This window comes from Stegastes partitus, unplaced genomic scaffold, assembly GCF_000690725.1.
Source record: "Stegastes partitus isolate 25-593 unplaced genomic scaffold, Stegastes_partitus-1.0.2 Scaffold221, whole genome shotgun sequence".
Classification (NCBI taxonomy): Eukaryota; Metazoa; Chordata; class Actinopteri; family Pomacentridae; genus Stegastes; species Stegastes partitus.
The window spans coordinates 244871-265471 of record NW_007577952.1 but is presented as its reverse complement, the minus strand read 5'-3'; the positions used below and the strand labels follow the sequence as shown (position 1 = coordinate 265471).

At 40.2% G+C, this 20601-nt stretch overlaps 1 protein-coding gene across 3 annotated transcripts in view; it reads left to right on the top strand.

Moving 5' to 3' along the window:
* Nucleotides 1-20253, top strand: part of nrxn2a (neurexin 2a) — a 78583-nt gene extending 58330 nt beyond the window's left edge. Inside the window, exons 11-16 of one of the 3 annotated variants that reach the window (XM_008281067.1) lie at nt 3376-3557; nt 9952-10123; nt 15077-15405; nt 17704-17782; nt 18885-18893; nt 19767-20253. In XM_008281067.1, the coding sequence (XP_008279289.1) occupies nt 3376-3557; nt 9952-10123; nt 15077-15405; nt 17704-17782; nt 18885-18893; nt 19767-20083 (1088 nt within the window). In that variant the 3' untranslated portion in view covers nt 20084-20253. Of the gene's footprint in view, nt 1-3375; nt 3558-9951; nt 10124-13651; nt 13742-15076; nt 15406-17703; nt 17783-18884; nt 18894-19280 lie in introns of all 3 variants that reach the window. The other 2 variants (XM_008281068.1, XM_008281066.1) reach the window with 2 other exon arrangements.
* The last annotated feature ends 348 nt before the right edge of the window (nt 20254-20601 follow it).

Sequence of the window (20601 nt, the reverse complement as noted above, 5' to 3'; positions counted from 1 at the left end):
CAATACTGATCCATTAAGATATGCCAGATTAGCGCAGATATCGATCCCCGGAGCTGGTTGGAGGCATGTCTAATTTCAGTGCAGGATACTGTGAGCTTGAATGATTTCGCTAAAGGTGGTGTGAGGCTCAGAATTAAAGGAATCAGCCAGATATTTGCCCAGCAGTTCTCATTCTGCTCTACTATGCACAGTCTAAGCACAAAGAGGGACTTTCATTCGAGCAGCGCTGTAACTTCGGGAGATATTCTCTGGATTAATTCAGACAGCTGGAGCCTCGGTGTAGCTGCATCTGAACATTCCCACAGAACAATGACTGTCGATGTTGTTCTCCATCACTTTCAAGGGTTGTACTATGGTCAGGGTGGATGGGGGGAATAATTACAGTAACAGTAACCCTGTCAGTGCTCATATTGGCAGATAGAGTTTTTAAAAAAGTGTTAACCAAGCCTTTAACAACAGAAGACACCATTTTGTAGCATCTCATCCTCAAGATATATTTTGTGTGTAATATTAATGGTGGAATATGATATTTCATATCAAGTAAGACCCTACAAGTGCCAAATGCTGATTATTTTTTACCACTATGTGAACATATGGAATGTTTTTTTCATAAATTACACGTCTTGGTTGTTGCTGACAACACAAACGATGCAGTTTTTTGATCAGGGACAATTTTACTCAAGACACTGTTAAATTTACTGTGTACAGCAACCTACAAAGACTTCTGAAACTAGATAGTTCATCAGGTTTGAGTCTCCTGTGCATCATTTTAAAGTTACGCTCAAGGCCATGTTGCACAGTGAAATTTGAAATAAGGCCTGATGGGAAACTGGGTTTGTTGTTTGACCACATCATGGCTTGCCTGCTTTTGTTGTTTGGTTTCACAAGAACAAACGGAGCCATAAAATCGTGAACGGGTTGTAGGATTGTAATCACATGCAGCATTATAGGCCTTAAACAAATACCGCCAATGTGACGCTTCGTGCTTGTCTTCCGTTGAGAGCTAGTTTGGAATATATACCATCGACACAAGCATTTATGCAGGGCTGCTCATTACACTGTACATTGGTTCACGATGTTGTATCCATTTCCCATATTATGTTTAAGACGCGGACGAAGAAAATTAGAAAGTAAGTGATCAGAAAATGAATCCAAACATCCATTTCACATCAGTGTAAAAAAAAAGCAACGAGGTCTATAATCAAAATTCTGTAAAGCAAAGTCATTTCATTGAGAAAGCAGGAAGACAGACTAAGAGGCCAGATGCAGATAACATTCACTGAAAGGAAGAAACCAATAAAACCACTCATTGAGACGCTTTGATGTAACTAATGTCACCGCCTCACTTATGACTGCAAATCCCAGACATTAATTAAGATTACCTCTGTAAGAAATCATTTTGTTTGAAACAGTCACTCGGAGAACCTGCCCTTTTAATTAAATTCAAAGTCGGTACGAGGCGTTTTTGAGCCTTTTAAGTGTTTAATGTTAATAAAGCATCCGACCTGCAGTTGGTTCCTGTCAATATAAACCAGCAGACACGAAGCAAAGCAGCCTTGTGGTTGGAATTGAGGCTACAATTTTCTCTCGAGTGTTTCTCCGCGCTTCCACATCCGAATCTTAAGAGATTCGGCACTGGATAATACCAGTCATAAAGCAGCCCTTAGGTTTGAGGTGTTAAAACAAGCCCATAATAAGATGAATTTGCGGTGCACCATCAAAGGTAATTGTTGAGTCTGCTGTTCCATGTATCATGATGACTTCACGTCTATCGTGGCGTGGCGTTTTCATCTCTGCAGTCAGCTCCTGCAATCCCAACTCTGACAAAGCTAACTTTGATTTGACACAATTTAAATTTGCATGGATTACATAAAATGGATTACTGTTCTGGTTCTGAAGTTCCCACACAAATTTTGCAAATTTATGTTTAATTAATAATCTGAGGTGTCTGAGAGGTGAGGGATAAATCATCTCATATCATCCAGAGGTGTCTAATTTAGGAGCTGATCAGCAAATGGATTTTAGCAGCAGCCTGCATGGATATTTCTGCGGTTTCGTGCAAGACTTGTAAATGACAAATTAACATCAGTATGCCTCATTTATCTCAAGGAGACCAGAGTCTTTTTGAGTGCAGAGGAGGACCTTGCGTGAAAAAGTTTCAAGCAGATACTGTTGCTTTGCCCTGCACCTGCTAGATACTGTATGAGCAGATGGATGAATTTTAATCAGGCCTAAATCAATGCCTTTTAAAACATTTAACATGAATCACTTGCATTTTTGTATTTCATATTAAAGTAAATACTAGCACTCTTAGGTATCCCATATATGAAGGTATGTGGCTAAATCAGAACATCGATAAGAAAACATAAGGTTCAAAATATGTGAGCATTCAAGTGCATTCTCAAAATGTATTGATTATTTAGTGCAGATGATGTTTGACATACAGTTCAATAAGTCAGAGGAGAGCAGATGAATGATAATAGTGGTCAATAATACATTTTTCGTATTCAGGGGGGGGGAAAAAAGAAAAAAAAAGATTTTGGGAGACGTGCAAGTCTTGAAGAAGCATGCATGATGTGCTCATTGATCTGACAAGAAAAGCGTTGCTGCAGTACACAATGCATAATGTCAAATCCTATTAAAAACAACACAAATGCAAATCTGCAGATTTAATCCTCTTCAATAAATTCAATCTATGCAACCCATCTTGGATTATGTGCTGTTTTTCTAAATTCTGTGAAATCAGTTCAGGGACAAGCTGTGCCCTCATTTTTGGATTTCCGTAGTGTTGGACCCAGTCTCAGTGTATGCAGTGATGTGGTGTGGGAGCCCTGTAGTCTAAAGTCTGCGTGATGCAGAATGATAAAAGATGTAAAAGATACGACTGTGGCACTCAGCTGTTGCTATTAGTTTACATCTGTGAATATAAAGCTTTATCACACTTTGCAAATTGGGCCACTTAACTATGATTTAAGAGTAAAAGCAGGCTTCTTTAATAAATCCCCCTCCCCTCTCTCTTCCCTCCCTTCTGGTTTTGGCTTTTCTCTGCCTACTGCGTGATTTTGAAAAATGAGACATGGTGTGTGTGTGTGTGGAGAGCAGTGGGGTGGAGGGGGAGAGCTGGCTCTGGGTTGGTTAGAGAAGGAATCAAAATCTCATCTTCATACTGGGGATGGTACTTTAAAACTAAAAATAACAAATGGCATTTGAATAGTTGTCCTTGACGACAGTTATATCTCCACTAGCCGGGCGTTTTGAGCCGGCCGATATAGCATTATTACTAATACCATACATATTTACAACTCAGAAAAAGTACTCTTTAATGTCTCTGCCTGCTATCTGTTTCCTCACGTCTCTTTTTCTGTGTCTGTTCAGCTGGGACCACATATATCTTTGGGAAAGGAGGGGCTCTTATCACCTTCACCTGGGCCCCCAACGAGCGGCCGAGCACCCGAGCCGACCGGCTGGCCGTGGGCTTCAGCACTCAGCAGAAAGATGCCATCTTGGTGCGAGTGGAGAGCACCAGTGGGCTCGGAGACTATCTTCAACTGCACATAGTAAGGATGGAAATCTTTGGGGCTTTAAGCATAAATGTGACGGGGGGGAAAAAAAAAACTGTCTCACACTGCTGTGATGGATAAAAAACACTTAAAGGAGATTAAATATTAAACCTGTTATTCATATGGCCCTGAAGGCAATCCTATGAATATTTGTGCACATTCCTTTTCTGGGTTTGAAATGTTACCTCTCCAAAATGGGAAGATACGTAGACAATAAATGTAAGAACACAGAGAGATTAGTCTGCGAGTGTGGATTGAAGGAACCATTATGTTTGTGATCATAGGCGTAGTGTCAAATAAGGACAAAATCCTTAGATCTCACGAAAATCAGGGCGATGCGAAGTGGGCAGCTAAACAGAACAGTGCAATTAGTCCACTACGTCTGCAAACACAAGATAACAAATATTTAGATTATTTTCAACCAGAGTCTGCATAACGCCTGAGGAAATCAGTAAGCAACATTAATGAGTAAGTAGCTGGTGACTAATATTGTCACTTGGGTGAAAAAAGAGCACACACTATTATATAAAAAAAAAGACATAAATTTCTTCTCTTCATATCAAGATGAGGCTGTTACAGGTCAGACTAGTGCAACTGAAACTATGGAGTCATACGAGCATTTCCAGGAGCAATTAAGTAAATGTTTTAATCATTAAAAGGGGGTGAAAATACCTACTTAGAGTCGTGTTATCCAAAAGGTAGAAAATATCCGTCCAGATATGTTGAAGAAGGTGCACAGAAACTGTCTCATATTTTCACTCATAAAAAGCTTGCTGGTGGATGCTCCGGTCTTAATTAAAAGAAGTGAATATGACTAAACCTCTTCCCATCTATTTTTAAATTAAGTTTTAACCAGACTATGCCATTATTCTAATTTGGCACCAAAACATCACAGCTTGTATGATTCACTGATTAGCGCCATCCAAGTCCAAATATTGAGATAAAATAGGAATTAATAAATTGCGACCAAACAAAAAAGATGGAGCACACGTCATGTTTTTTTTTCTTTTTCTGGTGATAAACACATGTGGTTGGAAAAAAACAAAACAAATGACTCCTCAGCAGCTGCCAGCAAAGGTGTCTTTTCTGGAGGGAAATCAGCCTTTTTAGTATGTAGCCACAGGACAGGTGTGCCATGATGAAAACCAGAGGGGGAGATCTGTCAAACGTCTGCGAGTGGTGTAATAATTAAAATCACATCTGTTGTCAAAGCAGAGGACAAAAAAATCATAACTAGAGCTACACCCTTATGAGCAGACACTTTGTTGTAGCCTAAAAAATGCTTCCTAAAAAAAATAAAAAATCACAGATCTGGCTTTCAAAAGCGTGCAGAGCATGTAGGGGAGGTGCTCTCTTTATCCAGGAGTTACCCGATTCGTCAGGTCTGATCTTGAATTCTTTTGTGCAAAGACAACATATGGATATGAAAGAAATGAAAAACACTGATCCTAGTCTTAAAAAAATAATTTTTCACAGCATATTGCTGGTTTGTATCTCTGATGGTTGTAATTCTGTTGCCTATGAGATTAACAACACACTTTTCTGGTCAAATTCCCTATTTCACCTTGTTTTTACACATATATATACAATTTAACAACCTTTAAAGAAGAGGAGCTAAGGTAATAATTGGGATTTTACTATTTTAAAAACTGTTTTTTCACCTGAAAGCTAAATATACTTGCACTGTGTAACATTTAACAAGACACCTTGATCTGCTACACCTCCCGATTCCTAGACATGTTTAGTCTAAAAAGCCCAGACTGTCTAATTTGAATTGTATTTTCAGTATTAAAACTGTGAAACTGACCTTGCCAGTCGCTTGCAAGACTCTTGCCTGCGTGCAAAGCCAGCTGAAAAGATTTCCCCCCCCCCCTCCAGCATCTGCCAAGTCCTTTGCACCCAGACAGATTGCTTAGTTTGACACCTTATTACTGCTCAGTGGAGGAGAATCCAAAAGAGTTCAGAGGGTGTTAAGGTTGTCTTTTTAAGTTTCTCAGCTAAGCTTCATAATATCGCACCTTAGGTTGTCAAATCCTGTAATGTATCCATGTTTCTTATTAATTCCACCTTTTATCGCACCCTGTTTCTTCTCTTTAATTGCCCCGTGAAGACGAGGAAGGACTGTAATAAAAAAAAAAATAGGTGAAGACAGAGAGAAGCAGCACACCGGTCAAAATAACACTGGCCACCAGGGAGAGTTGGAAATAGTAAAGCAAACAAAAAGATATATGAGTTTTATCTGCTACAGGGATTCAGGCATTTTAGATGAGGTGCCTCAGAATAGAACCCGCTGCTTATAATCTCCCGCAGATAGCACGCTTTTTATTCAAAATTCCAATATGATGAATAATCAGAGTGGAACTTCAGAGCTGCAGACGATTGCTGCATTAAAATGGTCACGTGGTGAAACTGAAGATGTAACTTTGAACAAGCACCGGCTTCAAAGACCAATTATTCTGTACAAAAGAGACAAACCATCACCGTATTCGCTAGAGAGCACATTAGAGGGGCTAATGCTAGTTTCAAATGGTCGCGTTTTTAATGAGTGACTAAGAGATAACACAAAAAACAGAGCAGTCGTTGCGCAAAATGGTGACAATCGGAATTGTTAGGGAAGCGGTGGTGCACAGCAGAGCTTCAAACCACAGAATTGGACTCATTCAGTAGCCAGATGGGGTTTAGGTGGATGTTCCATGAGTTAATTTATTATTAACTCTAATAATGTGTCATTGAGGCTTTTTTTTTTTTTTTTCTTTTGAGAAAATTGGCTCCCAAAATTGCATTCTGAGAAGGAATGTCCTCATAAATATTCACAGAAAACTCATGGATCTGTGTATTTTAGGACACTTTAAAATCTGGTACGAATCTGGCGATGCCTGCCTATGTGGCTATTCAGTTTTATTTCAAGGCTAACAGAAGTAGAATATTCATCTTAAATGCCATCTCTTTTTCTCACAGATTATACAACTGCGATCATTTTTACAATCACAACTTGATATTTTCCTCATTCTACATAAAATAGATGCCTTTGATCATTTGAGAAATGTGTAAGAGTTCAAAGGATTATAATTCCATATTTATGACGATCTGCCGCTCCCATCAAGTAATCTCCTCCAAAAGGAAAGAGATAGACGCTGTACACTCAACCGCAGTTGTTTTCATTTACTGCATACCTTTTTATATTGTTGGAGCGATGCTGGTGAAAACACACTTTATCATTCCCCGGGGAATATGAAAGATGAGAAGTGTCTGTATTCCCAGCAGTGCTGTTGCAGGCTCCCACTCGCCTCGGAGGAGAAGTCTCCAGCAAACCTGGCCAATGCAGAGAAAGACAGTTGGCGGGTGACAAACTGAGACAGACAGATATGCTGGTCTTCTTAAAAGAATCATGATCTGTCCACTCTATGCTCTGTTTAAAAATGTATTAGGTGGAAGTGATGTCTCATTAGAGAAGAATTGTCAGTACCGTGGTCCTTCAGGGTTTTCTTTTCCGGCTAATCAAAAATAAATCCACATAACAATCCTTATAATTTTATATCCTGCTCCCCTTAAATGAAATAGAGTAGGCTGCAGCTGAGACGAATATTGAGATCCCACAAAACTCCGGTGGGAGCAGGAAATAGTCCATCAGAGCTGATGTCAAAACAGCCAGATGGGAGACGGCGCTGCTCTACAAGAAGATATGCTTTGTACCCAAATGGGCATTAAGTAGTGTCTTGCAAATAAGGAAAAAGTGAAGTGGAAAGGCCAAGCTTTTGTTTACTAAAATGAGAGTGCAGTGGTGTTGCTTTGCCAGCTGTCAAGAGGTGCTTTGGGGGCTATTTCACAAACACGCTCCAAGACTGAGTAAGCAAAATAGAAGCAACTCTTTTGTTGAAGCCATACGAAGCCCCGGGCAGGCTGCTCTGGCCCTGGAGATTTTAATTGTTGTCCAGAGAACATGGGTTGAATTTGACCTGAGGTCGCTCTGCCCTGTAGCTGCCTAATGACTACTCATCAGTTTGCTTCATCGGAAGAGTAATTAAACCACGGACAACTGACTAGCTCTGCTCTGCAGGCTAAAACATATATGCAAACAAACAATGTAATGGATACAACTTAACAGAAAATGTAAGGAATGTGAATCATGCATGTAAAAAAGGAGGTGATAATATGGCTTTTTAGCATACATTTGTATGATAAAATGTGGCTTAGTGAGGCCTAACATGCTGCTCATTCCTGCTAACCTACAGATTCGCTGACATTAATTAACTGACAGGCTCAGTGAGTAACCGTGAGTGGGTAGACATTTGTCATAAAGGGGTTTCATCCTCTTTCCGGCTTGTGTGAATTTGATTATCCTGCTGTAGCTCATGTGTCATAAATCAGTCGCACACGACAGGTTTCAGGTGATTACAGAATTCAAAGAGATAACAATCCACAGAGCTATCGACCTGCTGCTAACCTTCGGGCTCTGTTTGGAGATATGGTTCCTTTATTTAAAGTGAGCTGAAAGTCTACTTCTCAAGCTTAACATTATATTATTAATGGGACGTTCAAGGTCTCTGAGGAGACTTAACACTTCCGTACTTAACACCAACCATGTCAGCATGAATAATTATTTCAAATTCAAAAGGTTTCTCGAATGATTTTACATATGATTAGGGTTGAGAGCAAAGCACCGAGGCAGGTTTTACATCACACAATAGCAGCCGCCATCAAGGCAAGAAGAGAAGTATTTTTGACTACGTATTTGAATATTTAGTCTGCGGGTTCGTAATGCAATATTGGAGGTAGGAGAGAAAGGGAGCAATCAGTTGTATAAAATGGTGCGGAATAAGCTGTGCAACTCTGAAATCAGGAAATCCAATTGCAATGTAAGGCTGAGTGTTGAAGATATTTACATAATGGCTGTAAGGCCAGTAAATATTGTGTGCATCATGAGCCATAGAGGACCAGCAGTTTGCAGAGTTTTATTTGAATAAAACACTGCACCAGCCAATTCCACTGTTTACTTCGTCTTCGCTCCCTGGTTGAAAGCGTGATACAGTGCAAGCAGCCGCCGGAGTTAAGGGTGTTTAAATAAGAAGCTGCAGACTTTGTCCTTGATAGTGCACTGCTGAGAGACACATGTTACGAGGGTGGAATTACATATCACCTATGTTGTGCGCAACATGTTACTGTGCATGTGAGACATAAGATACAACAGGCGTTCGTTGCATAATCACTTGGCTGACATTCGATAACTGTGATGGTGCAATTTGGTTTTCTGGCTTTTATTGCCGCACCTTAACTTCAGGCTAACAGGATGTGTCCCATTTAATTTTGTAAATGCTAAATGTTAGTGTAATTTGTAGATCCAACGTAGTCAAAACCTAACCTAAGTTGAGGTAATGTGCTCCTGCATGGCTGTGTGCTCTTTCTCAGTATTTCTACATTAGCACTTTGACCTTGCGTTCCATTTAGAATGACTGCCAGACAGCGAGTCTACAAAGGCTAGATGGGCACAGAGACCCAACACACTCTGTTTCCAATGTTTCCTATTAGTGCCACCCAAAGGCTAGCTTGAGAAGCAGCTTTGACCTTTGCAGAAGGTTGGCAGGAGCAGGGAGAGGCTGACAGGGAGAGAAGTTGGTCAACCAAAAGAGAAACAGCAGGATTCTGTCAGGAGTGATCCACATCAGGAAACCTGAGCTGGCTGTTTAGGGGAAATGGCGCTGAACCCTAAAGAAAGAACTAAACATACTGTCCATGTCACAAATGATGATGCTTTTCTGCTTAAACGAGGGTTCTGGCTTGACAAGTAGATAAAAACTCCATAGTCTCCATATTTTTGTTTCAATATGAATGTTCAAATGGGACTACAGAGCCCCAAGAAAAGATGAAAGCATGTTGACTTCAAGACAAAGCTTGTGTTGTGACGTTAGAAGTAAATTAACCTTTTATATACACCCTGTTACTGACACTGTGTCTGGAAATGTCTGCATATACAAAGATTTTCCATGTTGGGTGTGTTGATGTGCATAGAGGAGTGAGGAGGACATGACAATGTGATAGATGAGCTGAAAAAATGAATGTATCCAATCAACTATAGCTATAACCATGATCAACCCCACCTCTTTGCTACTAGCCTTAGTTTTACTTCGTTTTGCTGACAATACCCAGCAGCAGTATGAAGTGGGGCAGAGGGGCCTCCAGGGTAATGCCCCGAAAGCTCTCAGGTCAGGCCCTAAGCAGCAGAGGAAGGCCTCTAAGTAGGCTTAGCCCTGACATTTATTTATTTTTAAGTAATTGCTAAATGAGTGTCCCTGTCTTGGGCTGTCTTCAAACCCACGGGAGGAGGCTTGCCTTGCATACAACTTTCTGTCGTTTGTTTAATGAGTCACATTCATTCTTTGGTGTCCGCCTGCAGGATCAAGGAAAGATCGGTGTCATCTTCAACGTGGGGACAGATGACATCACCATCGATGAGCCCGCTGTCATAGTAAATGATGGCAAGTACCATGTTGTGCGCTTCACACGCAGTGGTGGCAATGCCACTCTCCAGGTGGACAACCATCCAGTCATTGAGCGTTACCCGCCAGGTAAGACTGATGACACAAACTGTGCCGTTTTTCTGACGCATAGAGAGACAGCATGGACCATATGGATTAGCGAGAGAGGATTGCATGTCAAAAATAAATCACTGAATGAGCAGTTATGAAATATGTTTGGCAAAGAACTGATTGGCAATTTGCCCAGTTGCTTATTTTGATTCAGCTTCCCTGTCTAGTAATTTCATCAGTCTGTAAGTTATCTATTAAGTTGTTTCACTCACACAACTGAACATGTCATCCGGTATAAAAATCTAATAATCTGAAATGGATACATTTGCCTAAAGCAGTCTTTCTAAGTAAGTCTAGCAATGAAAGAGCTTTCATCAGCTGCTGTTGTATTTGCTGTGAGGTGGTTAGGATGCATCCGTGGCCCAAGTGGGGTTTTCTAAACCTTACTAAAAGATGTACTTAAGGGTGGATTCTGCATTTCTAAAGAAAAAAATGTTGAAATTGAACTATTTAGAGAATTAGCATGTGCCACATTTATCGTCTCTTTTGCTCACACGTCCCTCTTTCCATCCATCTCCCTTCCCTCTCCCTTTCCCTCTGTCCTGTGCACAAGCATGAACATGCACAGGACACACTGGACGAGTGTTGTGGATCAGTACAAGCCACTTTGTTTGTTTTCCATGTACCAACAAAGGATTTTCTTCAACTCATACACAGAACAGACAGCTAGCAGACTGTGAGGAGATGTTCACTGAATGTGACAGAAACTGTGGGATTAGAATTGCTGACTCTACCTTTAAGTATACTTATGTGGTTGGAGGACTGCACAAGCCGAATATAACATTTATTTGTTGTTATTGAACGAACCTCTGGGCATACGTTTAAAGAGACACAGCTGACTGAGGGGTAAATCTGTTGCTGATAATTCAGCTGACGAATTCTTGTTGACATTCAAAATTTTGTTGGCTCGATCCATCCACTGAACACGAACATCAAGTAAACGTCACTTTTTTCATACACACATATCACATTATATTGTATTCTGACAGTTATGTGCTCAACATTTCAATTTTATATTATGTTTTGTGTTCAAGTAAGTATATCTATCTTGATAAATTGTAGCCTGGTTGGTCGCTTTTAGGAAAATGTCAGTACATTTCTGGAATTAGATATTAAATGTTGACAGGATCCGCGTAAGCACAAAGGTACACAGACCGAAGAGGGGAAAAGGGCTTAAAACTCACTAATGCATGTGCGAATGTGTTTAACCCTCTGAGCCACAAGCATTTTTTGCTCCTGTCACATTTTTACTCAGCGTGGGCTCATTTTTCACTGCAGTATAAAGCACCTCAATGGAAACAGCACCACCACAGCTGGAAGTAGAGCTCAAAAATGTCTTCTGTGCTGTGTGACAGACTAATAATGCCATAAATCACAAAAGACATACAATGAAAGAAAAGAAGAAGGAATTCTTTATTGTAATTGTTATATATTTATTTAACTTCTTTAAAAAAAAAAAAACTGGAATTAACATGTTAAATATTTTTCTATACTAGAAAAGAAACAGCATCTTGACATACCATAGATGGTGGAATCCCGCATCACGGACGAGCAGTTCAAAGACCGTCAGAATGTTGTATTTTCAAAAATTCTTTCTATTGCTACAGTCTCTGGCTCTGATAAATAGTTGAATTTGGACATTTTTTTATGAGATAGTATGCCTTTCAAACCTCCTGGCAGGTTTTGGGGTTCAGAGGGTTAATATACGCATAAACCTCCTACAAAAAATAAATACATTTTCAAACAGCATACATAATGCGATCATGACCTCATGTGCTTTAACCTGTTCAAAACCAATCAACCAGTTAACCTTATTCGGAACAGGTGCACCAGCTGGCTCGGCGGGAGGAAACCAAGTCCCTTCTCTGCCTCCAGCTGGTGCTCCAGGCTCACACGCATATGCCGCAGTTGTACATAAATCAAAGCAGTATAATGGAGACGGCCGCGCGCGCACCTTTCTGTCAGCTTCCACTCGGTAATCAGTGGATTTGAATCATTTCAAATGGTAAATGACTGAAGTGCATCGCAGCAATCATAAATAAGGGTGCTCGTTGCTGCTGTAAAGAGAGTGTACACCACATAGGCGATAATTACGAGTATAATGAAACATTACTGATTGTTTTTGGCTTTAAATGGAAATCAACAGCATGGGGTAAGGTAAAATAAGCGACGTTATTTACATTTGTTAGAGGAAAGATGTAGACACACCTCCTGCAGTTCTCTGAGGGTTCAATAAATGATCACTTATTTTGAAATCTGCTCCATATTAAATCAAACTGTAAAAACACTTGTCTAGGTAAGCTTCGTTTTAACTGTCATGTACTCTGCCTCCTTCCTCATGTTGCTCAGTAATCCTAATCCTATTTATTCATTCATTACTATTTCATGTTCAACAACATAGCTTACTTTGAACAGCTGCTATGTTTTATTCATTTCTAGCTATTTATTTATATTTTTATTTATTATATGCTGGTTAAACATGTTTGAAAATAATCTTTACTGACACACGCTTATACACAGAACAGGACACCTTGCACATGTGTTCATTTATAAGCAACGTCAACAAGAATTTACCGGTTGTAAAGTTTGTGACACATCACAGCTGATGAATAGAAACTCTTCAGTGCTGGACTTAATTAGGGATATTTGTCGCACTAATATTAACTGGACTCTGCTGTTGTCCGGAAACAAGTCACACTGTTGTTATCATATATTTCTTGTTGCGGTTTGACTTTGATTTATCACTGTTTTGTGTTTGCATGTGTTTAACAGAGAGCTGAAGTCCAGTCAGCTTCTGGCCTATTAGCCCTGATTTCCATCTTTTCAAAAACTGGAAATGTGATGTTTGTTCTCTGCTGGAGTGCTAAAAAAGTGTCAAAATCATGCATAAATACATAACCGCAATTGGTTATTTTTTTTGCAGAATTTAACCATTCCCCATGACTATTTGATGTTGCCATCAGTATGTCATGGGAGCTACAGTTAAAACACGGTATGTTTATTACACACTGTGTTATAAAGACATAGTGTGGAACTGAAGTGAGATGAGACTTCGGCTCTCTGTCTCAGGTCAAATTCAAAGTCTAATGTCTGTTTTTTGCTCTAACTGCAGATTGAATATTGCTGTCGAAACTGTTTTCTTGATTGTCTTTGTTGAATATTTCATGTGTTTCTTGTGTTAATCTGAATTAACCTCTATTGTATACGGTACATAAAATTATTTCTGCTGTAATTGATATTTATTGAAGACTATTCTTTGCTAAAAACATTAGCTAAATAACTCTAACTAGTGTAGCACATTATAAATAGCCTAAACAGTACTCTAATTAGCAATAACACTGTAATAACTAGATAACACTAAGTAAAGCACAAGTTTCTTTTAACTCACAGCTGGGTTAAAATTGATAACTTGTTAAACCTGTTAGCCGTTATAACATTGTTTCTAACCATGTGATCTTTCAGCTTGCAGACTTTAACCTTTAATCTGTCTCTCCAAATTCTTTGAAGGACACTATGATAATGAGCGACTGGCTATTGCTAGACAAAGAATGCCATACAGACTTGGTCGGGTAGTTGACGAGTGGCTACTCGATAAAGGTAAAAATTAATTGATTAATTAATTAACCCTTGAAATAACCACTAAATAACCTTCCCCCATGAGAGGTGCAGTGCCAGAAGACAAGGGTGACAAGGATGGCGCTGTGTATTTTCCGTTTTAATTGGAAGCTTCAATTGGCTGTGGATTTTGACGGCCACCGTGTAGGTTCAAGTGGAAAAATAAGTGTGAAAGCAAAAGGATTCTTGCCATTTATTTTTGTCACCCTTACACCTTGTGGAAAATCTGCACCTTAACAAAGATTTTAAACTAAATTAACTAAACGCACATAACCCTTGTCTAACCCTCTACCATCCCTCTTAACCACTGTGTGTAATTAGATGCTGTGTGTAATTATTCTACGTAAAATCCATTAAAATGCTGTGTAACATTTTCAGTGAAACTAACATGTGACATAACCTGAGCGAGGCTCGCTCCCTGTTAATAACTGAACATTTTAAACCGTAATGCCTGGATGTGATCCCACTAGTGAACTTCTTCTCCCTCTTTCTTGTTCCTTGTAACCTTGCATTGCCTTGGCGTTGTACTACAACCCCCATGTCAGACTTCCAAGCTCAAGTTTTTCGCTGCAACAAAACAGCTCTGACAGGCTGTTAAAGCAGATCACTGTTTGCAGCCATTAACTTTGCTAATAAGTATTCTCCTGAGATGAGCCCATTACTGCAGTCCTCCTCTGATGTAACACTGCTTATCAGTGAAGCTGCTGACAATGGTGCTGTTAGATATCATTGCCCCTTTCAGGAGGTGAAACAATTGGACTAGGGGGAACCCAGAGCTAAGCATGTTTTAATGGCCTAATGGCTGATAAAGTCAGAAGGAGGAGGGAGTTTAACTTTTACTGTCATTTAGCTGTACACAGACTGCCAATTTAATAATTCTCTGTAAAAAAAAAAAAGAAAAAAAAAAGAAGAAGAAGCCATTAGATGCGCATCCTTGCACCATCTATTTTAGAGCTAAGACATAAATAACTATCCTGGAAAAACATCTGGTCTGTCCCCGCAGACAGTTTGCTAATTTAATGTGTGATATTTCAAAACCTCTGCCTTAACAAAACACTTAAATAGACACCTAAACAGGCCTCCTGTTGTAACCTGCATGTGTGAAGTCAAAATTATAAACCTGCTGCTAACTAACCCTCCCTATAACATCTAAATCAACCTTTAAACTAATTTGTCTATAATCACTAAATCCACCTGGTTCAAATGATGCTCCTGTGCAAAATCTCCCATATGACCTCTCTGTGTCTGCTCTGCCATTCTCTCCTCCTTTTTTTTCCCTCCCACCTTTTCTTTCTCTGTGTCTCTGTCTAACTTTAGGGAGACAGTTGACCATCTTTAACAGCCAGGCGGCCATTAAAATTGGCGGTCATGACAAGGGTCGGCCCTTCCAGGGTCAGATTTCAGGGCTCTACTACAACGGCCTCCAGGTGCTCAAACTGGCAGCAGAAAATGATCCCAGCGTGCAGGTGGAGGGGAACCTGCGCCTGGTCGGAGACTCGCTCTCCGTGCTGACCACCGACACCACCTCCGCCACTCCGCTGGCGGTGTCCGATATGTCCACCACCATCATGGAGACCACCACCACGATGGCTACCACCACCACCCGCAGGCAGCGCTCACCCAGCTTGAGGGAGAGCATCTCAAAGGTCAGGGAATTTAAAGGAATATGTGGGGAGACTTGGATGTTTGCTTGCTGAGAGTTAATTGGCTTGTTACTTGGATGAAGGATGTTTTTAATTTTCCCAAGAGGTAAAAGTGATTTTAAAATAGTGCAATTACAGAGGTACATTGTTTTAACTAAGTATGTTTGTAGCGATGGAATGCTTTGTGTCTTTTTTTTTTTCAAGACTTTTAATTGCTTCCCAAAGTATATTTCACATTTCTGAGAATTTATATTGATGTTCTATTTCCTTTAAATATTGAAAATGTGTCTGTGAATTGTGCAGACTCAAGGATGAGCAAAACCGATTGCAAGTTGTACTTTAATAATATATTTCACAGCATTCTGAATTGTCTCAGCCAACATTATTGGTTTTTTAATCAAAATTATGAATGGTACAAAACCAAAACTGAATGATACTTTCAGTTTCTTTACATGTACCTTGCCAAAACTAATTTAACGCCCAGACTAACCAAAAAAAAGAGAGCTACAGGCAGCTTCTCTTCTATTATTAGTCATGTACGGGCATAAAATAACTCACCTGGATTCTTCACACTTGTTCAATCCCAGTGTCATTTGTCACTTTCTGCTCATAGTTGGAGGGTTTTTTTTTCCATTAATCTTGTGCAGTCTGAAGTTTAAACGTGTCAGTCTGTGCAAATAAAAGAACACAGTCACACAACCAGGGACAATCAGACAGAACGTTTGACTCTTCGGTTCCTCTCTACAGTTGCAGCGGGCGTGGCATTCAGCTGTAGAATAATAACCCTAGTTCATTCATTAAAACTTAAAACTTTTTTTTTTGAAGTAAAATAACACCAACGTTTAAATTGGCTTCTTTTTCTGATTTTGAGGAGCTGAACCTCGGAGGAAGATGAACTCTCTGAGCTCTTGCTTTCTGAATATGAACGCTCTCTAGGAGGAAATGTATTCTTTTTTCTTTAATTGGTAATCAAGACAGAAGTTGCTGTTGAAGCCTGAAAGAAAATAAAAAAAGTAAAAAAGCTCCACATATAAGTACAATTACCTCTCTAGACATTTAACACAAAATCTGTATCAACTTGCTTCTAACTGAAACATCCACAATCCACTGTGGACTCTACTGCAGGGAAATCATTAGAATCATGTATGAATTACATGAATTGCACCCATATGTAAATGTTATTTAAAAATATTTACACATACACTAAATGGAAGGTGGTCCAGTGTGTCTGACTTCAAATTCACATATAACTTCCTTTATTTCCAAATGTAAGTACAACAATAACATTCATATGTTGAACGACTGCAATTATTTTAAAACGTGAGCACATTTTTACGCATTGAGGCGTCACAATACTTCATGTGAACATTAACAATGACTGTTTGAACTGAGTTGATTTTTAATCCAAAAGCTGAAAACCAAATTTTGAAAAATTTCATTTTAACCCTTTTTTTTTTAAAACAGACTGTGGCTCCTGCAAACAGCAAATGTTTGAAGACGTGCTTAAAAGAGATTTGGGTGAAATATAATTTGAAGGTTATAATTGGTAAAACTGGCTGATGGAACAGCACGCCGCACATGATGCATTCACACGCCATCATAAGTTGAAAATCTGATGTGTCAGGCTGATAAATTATACAATCTTTTTTTAGACAACATGTCTTTCAAACCTGCTGGCAGGTTTTGGTTGTCAGCAGGTTAATAAAACCCCACCACCTCTCCTCTTAAAACTGCATTTGTCAGTACGTTTCTATTTCAGTTTCCCTAAAATTACCTGCTATATATATTCAATTTATCCCGGTAAGTCCATTAGTAAGCCATCTATTCCAATCCTCTCTCCACTCAGAGTCCACTGTGCATCCTAAAATCTAATTTAGGCATATTAAAGATCTGTTTGAGATTGTGAGGGTCCTTTGTGTTTTGTGCAATATACAAAATATTTATAACAAATAATCGTACAAGACCAAATTATGTCAAATTAAATGGAAACATTGGAACAGCACTTAGTCTACTGAGAATCCCCATCAGTAATATTTTTACTTTGTTTGTTCATACATAAAGTCTGCCACAGGGGTACAGAATAAAAAGCAGCTGCATATGGGCTCATGTCGAACTTGTAGTCTTAGTAGTTTTGCTCCAAGCAAAAACAGTAATGTGGTACACTGCTGCATACTGCAGGTTTTCATCAAATAGGAAAGTCAGTCTGAAAACACAATCATAAAAAAAAGTGACTGCAAATCTCGATGATGGAAATGTGTATGCTGTGATTTATTTTCTTCTCTTATTTTCTTTCAGCCTCAGAACTCCGATGATATTTTGGTGGCATCAGCTGAGTGTCCAAGTGATGATGAGGACCTGGAAGAGTGTGAGCCAGGAACAGGTGGGTCAGCCGTGGCCAAAAAAAAGATGATAGCAGAGCGCCTTTCTAACTACAAGTCATGTTGTTTTTAACCGAGCATTGTTGATGAAATGCACCATCATTTGGAAAAAAAATAAAAAATCCATTCTCTCTTCTCTGTAAGATGTTTCTACCGCTATCTTGCACTCATTTATTCAGGCATTCTGTTAGCCAGCTGTCCTCCTTTGGATAGTTGTTAAAGAATCAACGAGAGACCATCTTGCAATGGGCTCACACCACCCGTAACACCTACCAACATGCTGATGCTCCGACCTCAGTAGTCATCACTTCATTATCAGATGTGCACTCAGTATTAATGGGTCAGACCACGCCCATCTTCGAACTTCATTTTGATCTCAGCAACACACCTGTAAAGTCATATGTCTGCATCGTGACGCTGTCATGTTGACTAAATCTGTCCATAACAGCTGCCAAACTGGTCAAAACCATTTTGCCGTGATGACACGTGACACTATCACGGCTGGCAACTTGCGTGAATTTCTACATCCATCTTTATCTCACGAAATTGGATCAAAGACTGTCTTTGTGGAGTGTACTGCAGTCATTAAGAGTGAATGGCTGTAGAAGAGGCTTGTGACGGAAACAAGCTGTGGAACTTAAGAATGAGTCTGCCCTTATTATTGGTGCCTCAATTATTAATATGACCTTATCAGAATTGTTTGTTGCTGGCTCAGGCTCAAGTGTGACTCAACTAATGATGAAAGAGAACCTAGTGGCCATAAATATCTGTTTAACTGCAGACTGAAATATTCCTCCACAACCAGGAGACATTCTGACCGAAGAGACAGATCAAAGATACATATTTACATAGTATATATATAAATATATAGGAGAGTATATTATGTGCTGAGGAATCTATATCTAATGATTAAAAATATTCATGAGACATTGTTTGCTTTCAGCAGGCCGCGGTATTATGTGTGTGATTCCTTTATACAATAACCTGTCTGCTCTCTTGTCATCCCCTAACCTCAGCCTACAGAAGTGCATACAGCAGCATGGCAATTTCATTTACTGCTCTTTTGTTTATTATGTGCTCTTCATTCTGCTGCCGCCTCTCAAGGGTCATCTTGTCTGTTTGTGTCTGCATGTGAGCTCCTCTATGTTTTTTGCTGTATTATATTTTGAAATTGCGCACACCCACACATCGACTGCATATGAAAATTCAGAGCTGCATACCTTCAAGACAGCATCATGACGGGTTTTAATTAGGTTTTTCTCTATTTGTGCCAAACGTTGATGTAAATAACCTTGTATTATAGAAATCGGCATGATATGTGCCGTCACTATAAATAATATCACTGATAAGCCAGTTAATATTAGTCTAATTCCTCAGCAATAATCTGCATAATGAGCAGATTGTGCCTCCACCTTAATGAGCACAACTGTTCAGCCAGAATTTTTCGGTTTTAATGTTGTTCTAATTTAGGATCCCCTACCTTTTCTGTTTCCTTTCTAGGAGGTGAATTAGTGTTGCCTATAATAACAGTGGATTCCCTTGAGCCCCCATCCATCGCCACCCGTTACCCCGTCATCCCTCCTCCTCCCACCCTCCTCTCCCCACTTGAAACCACCAAAGAGTCCCTGATACTCCCTCCTCACCCTTCCTGCCCCCCGGACCAGGAGGACTGCGGTGACCCTGTGGAGGTTTCGGCCTTCGGCTCTGGGGAGATGACGGAATCCGATGACGAGGACTTTTACAATAATAACTCCCCCATGGTCACTGACAGGACAGTCCTTCCTCCACCTCCCGCCGCCGGTGAGGGTGGAGTCCAGAAACCCCGCCCCCTACCTCCTTTTGTTCCCACCACCAACCCCGACCAGCTCCACATTCCCGCAGGCAAAATGAACACCCGTGACCAGGTGCTTCTGCCCCCTGCTCCTCCATCATCCCGAAACACACCAGGACTAACTTACCCACCCAATTTTCCCCATGTGCCCACAGCCAACCCCACAGCCCCCGACGAAAAGAGCCAGCCCGGTGCCGTGGAGGTGATCAGGGAGTCCAGTAGCACCACGGGGATGGTGGTTGGTATCGTGGCTGCTGCTGCTCTCTGCATTCTTATCCTCCTCTATGCCATGTACAAGTACCGGAACCGGGATGAGGGCTCCTACCAGACAGACCAGAGCCACAATTTTGCCAACAACTCCACTGTGGAGGGCAACGGAGCAGTGGTCAAGGACAAAAGCACAGCAACGGCCTCTGTGGCAAAGGCCATCACAAAGGGCAAAAAGAACAAGGACAAAGAATACTACGTCTGAGAATGGAGAAGGAGAGTAGGCAAGTGTGGACTGAGACAAGAGGGTGAGAGAGGATGCTTTCGTTTCGCACCCCTGTTTTGTCAGGTCGACTATCAGACAAATTTCACAGGCCACCAAAAGAAACAACTGCACAAAGCAACTGTATCTTGCTTTTACATCTTTTCTCAAAAATCAAGGTTGCCCAGCTCCTATTAGTGGTAAATTCGTATATACGGCACAAGATTTGACTCATCCTCTGTGTCACAATGTGCACTCAGTCTGCATCCACCGATTCTTTATTAGTGTGTCATTTTTTTTATGTTTTTAATGAGCTAGGAAGAGGCATATCCACTTTGGCTTTGTATATAGCATGGATATGGCACAGTGAAGAGTGCTGAGAACATCCGGTTTCTTTGTACTTCTTTGTAATGCTCTATCTCAAGTCTCAATGTCTACATGCTGATATATGAGGCAGAGCGGGCCACTTATTGAATTTTTATGGCAGGTGAGCAGAGAGCACCCCAGTCATCCTGACTACA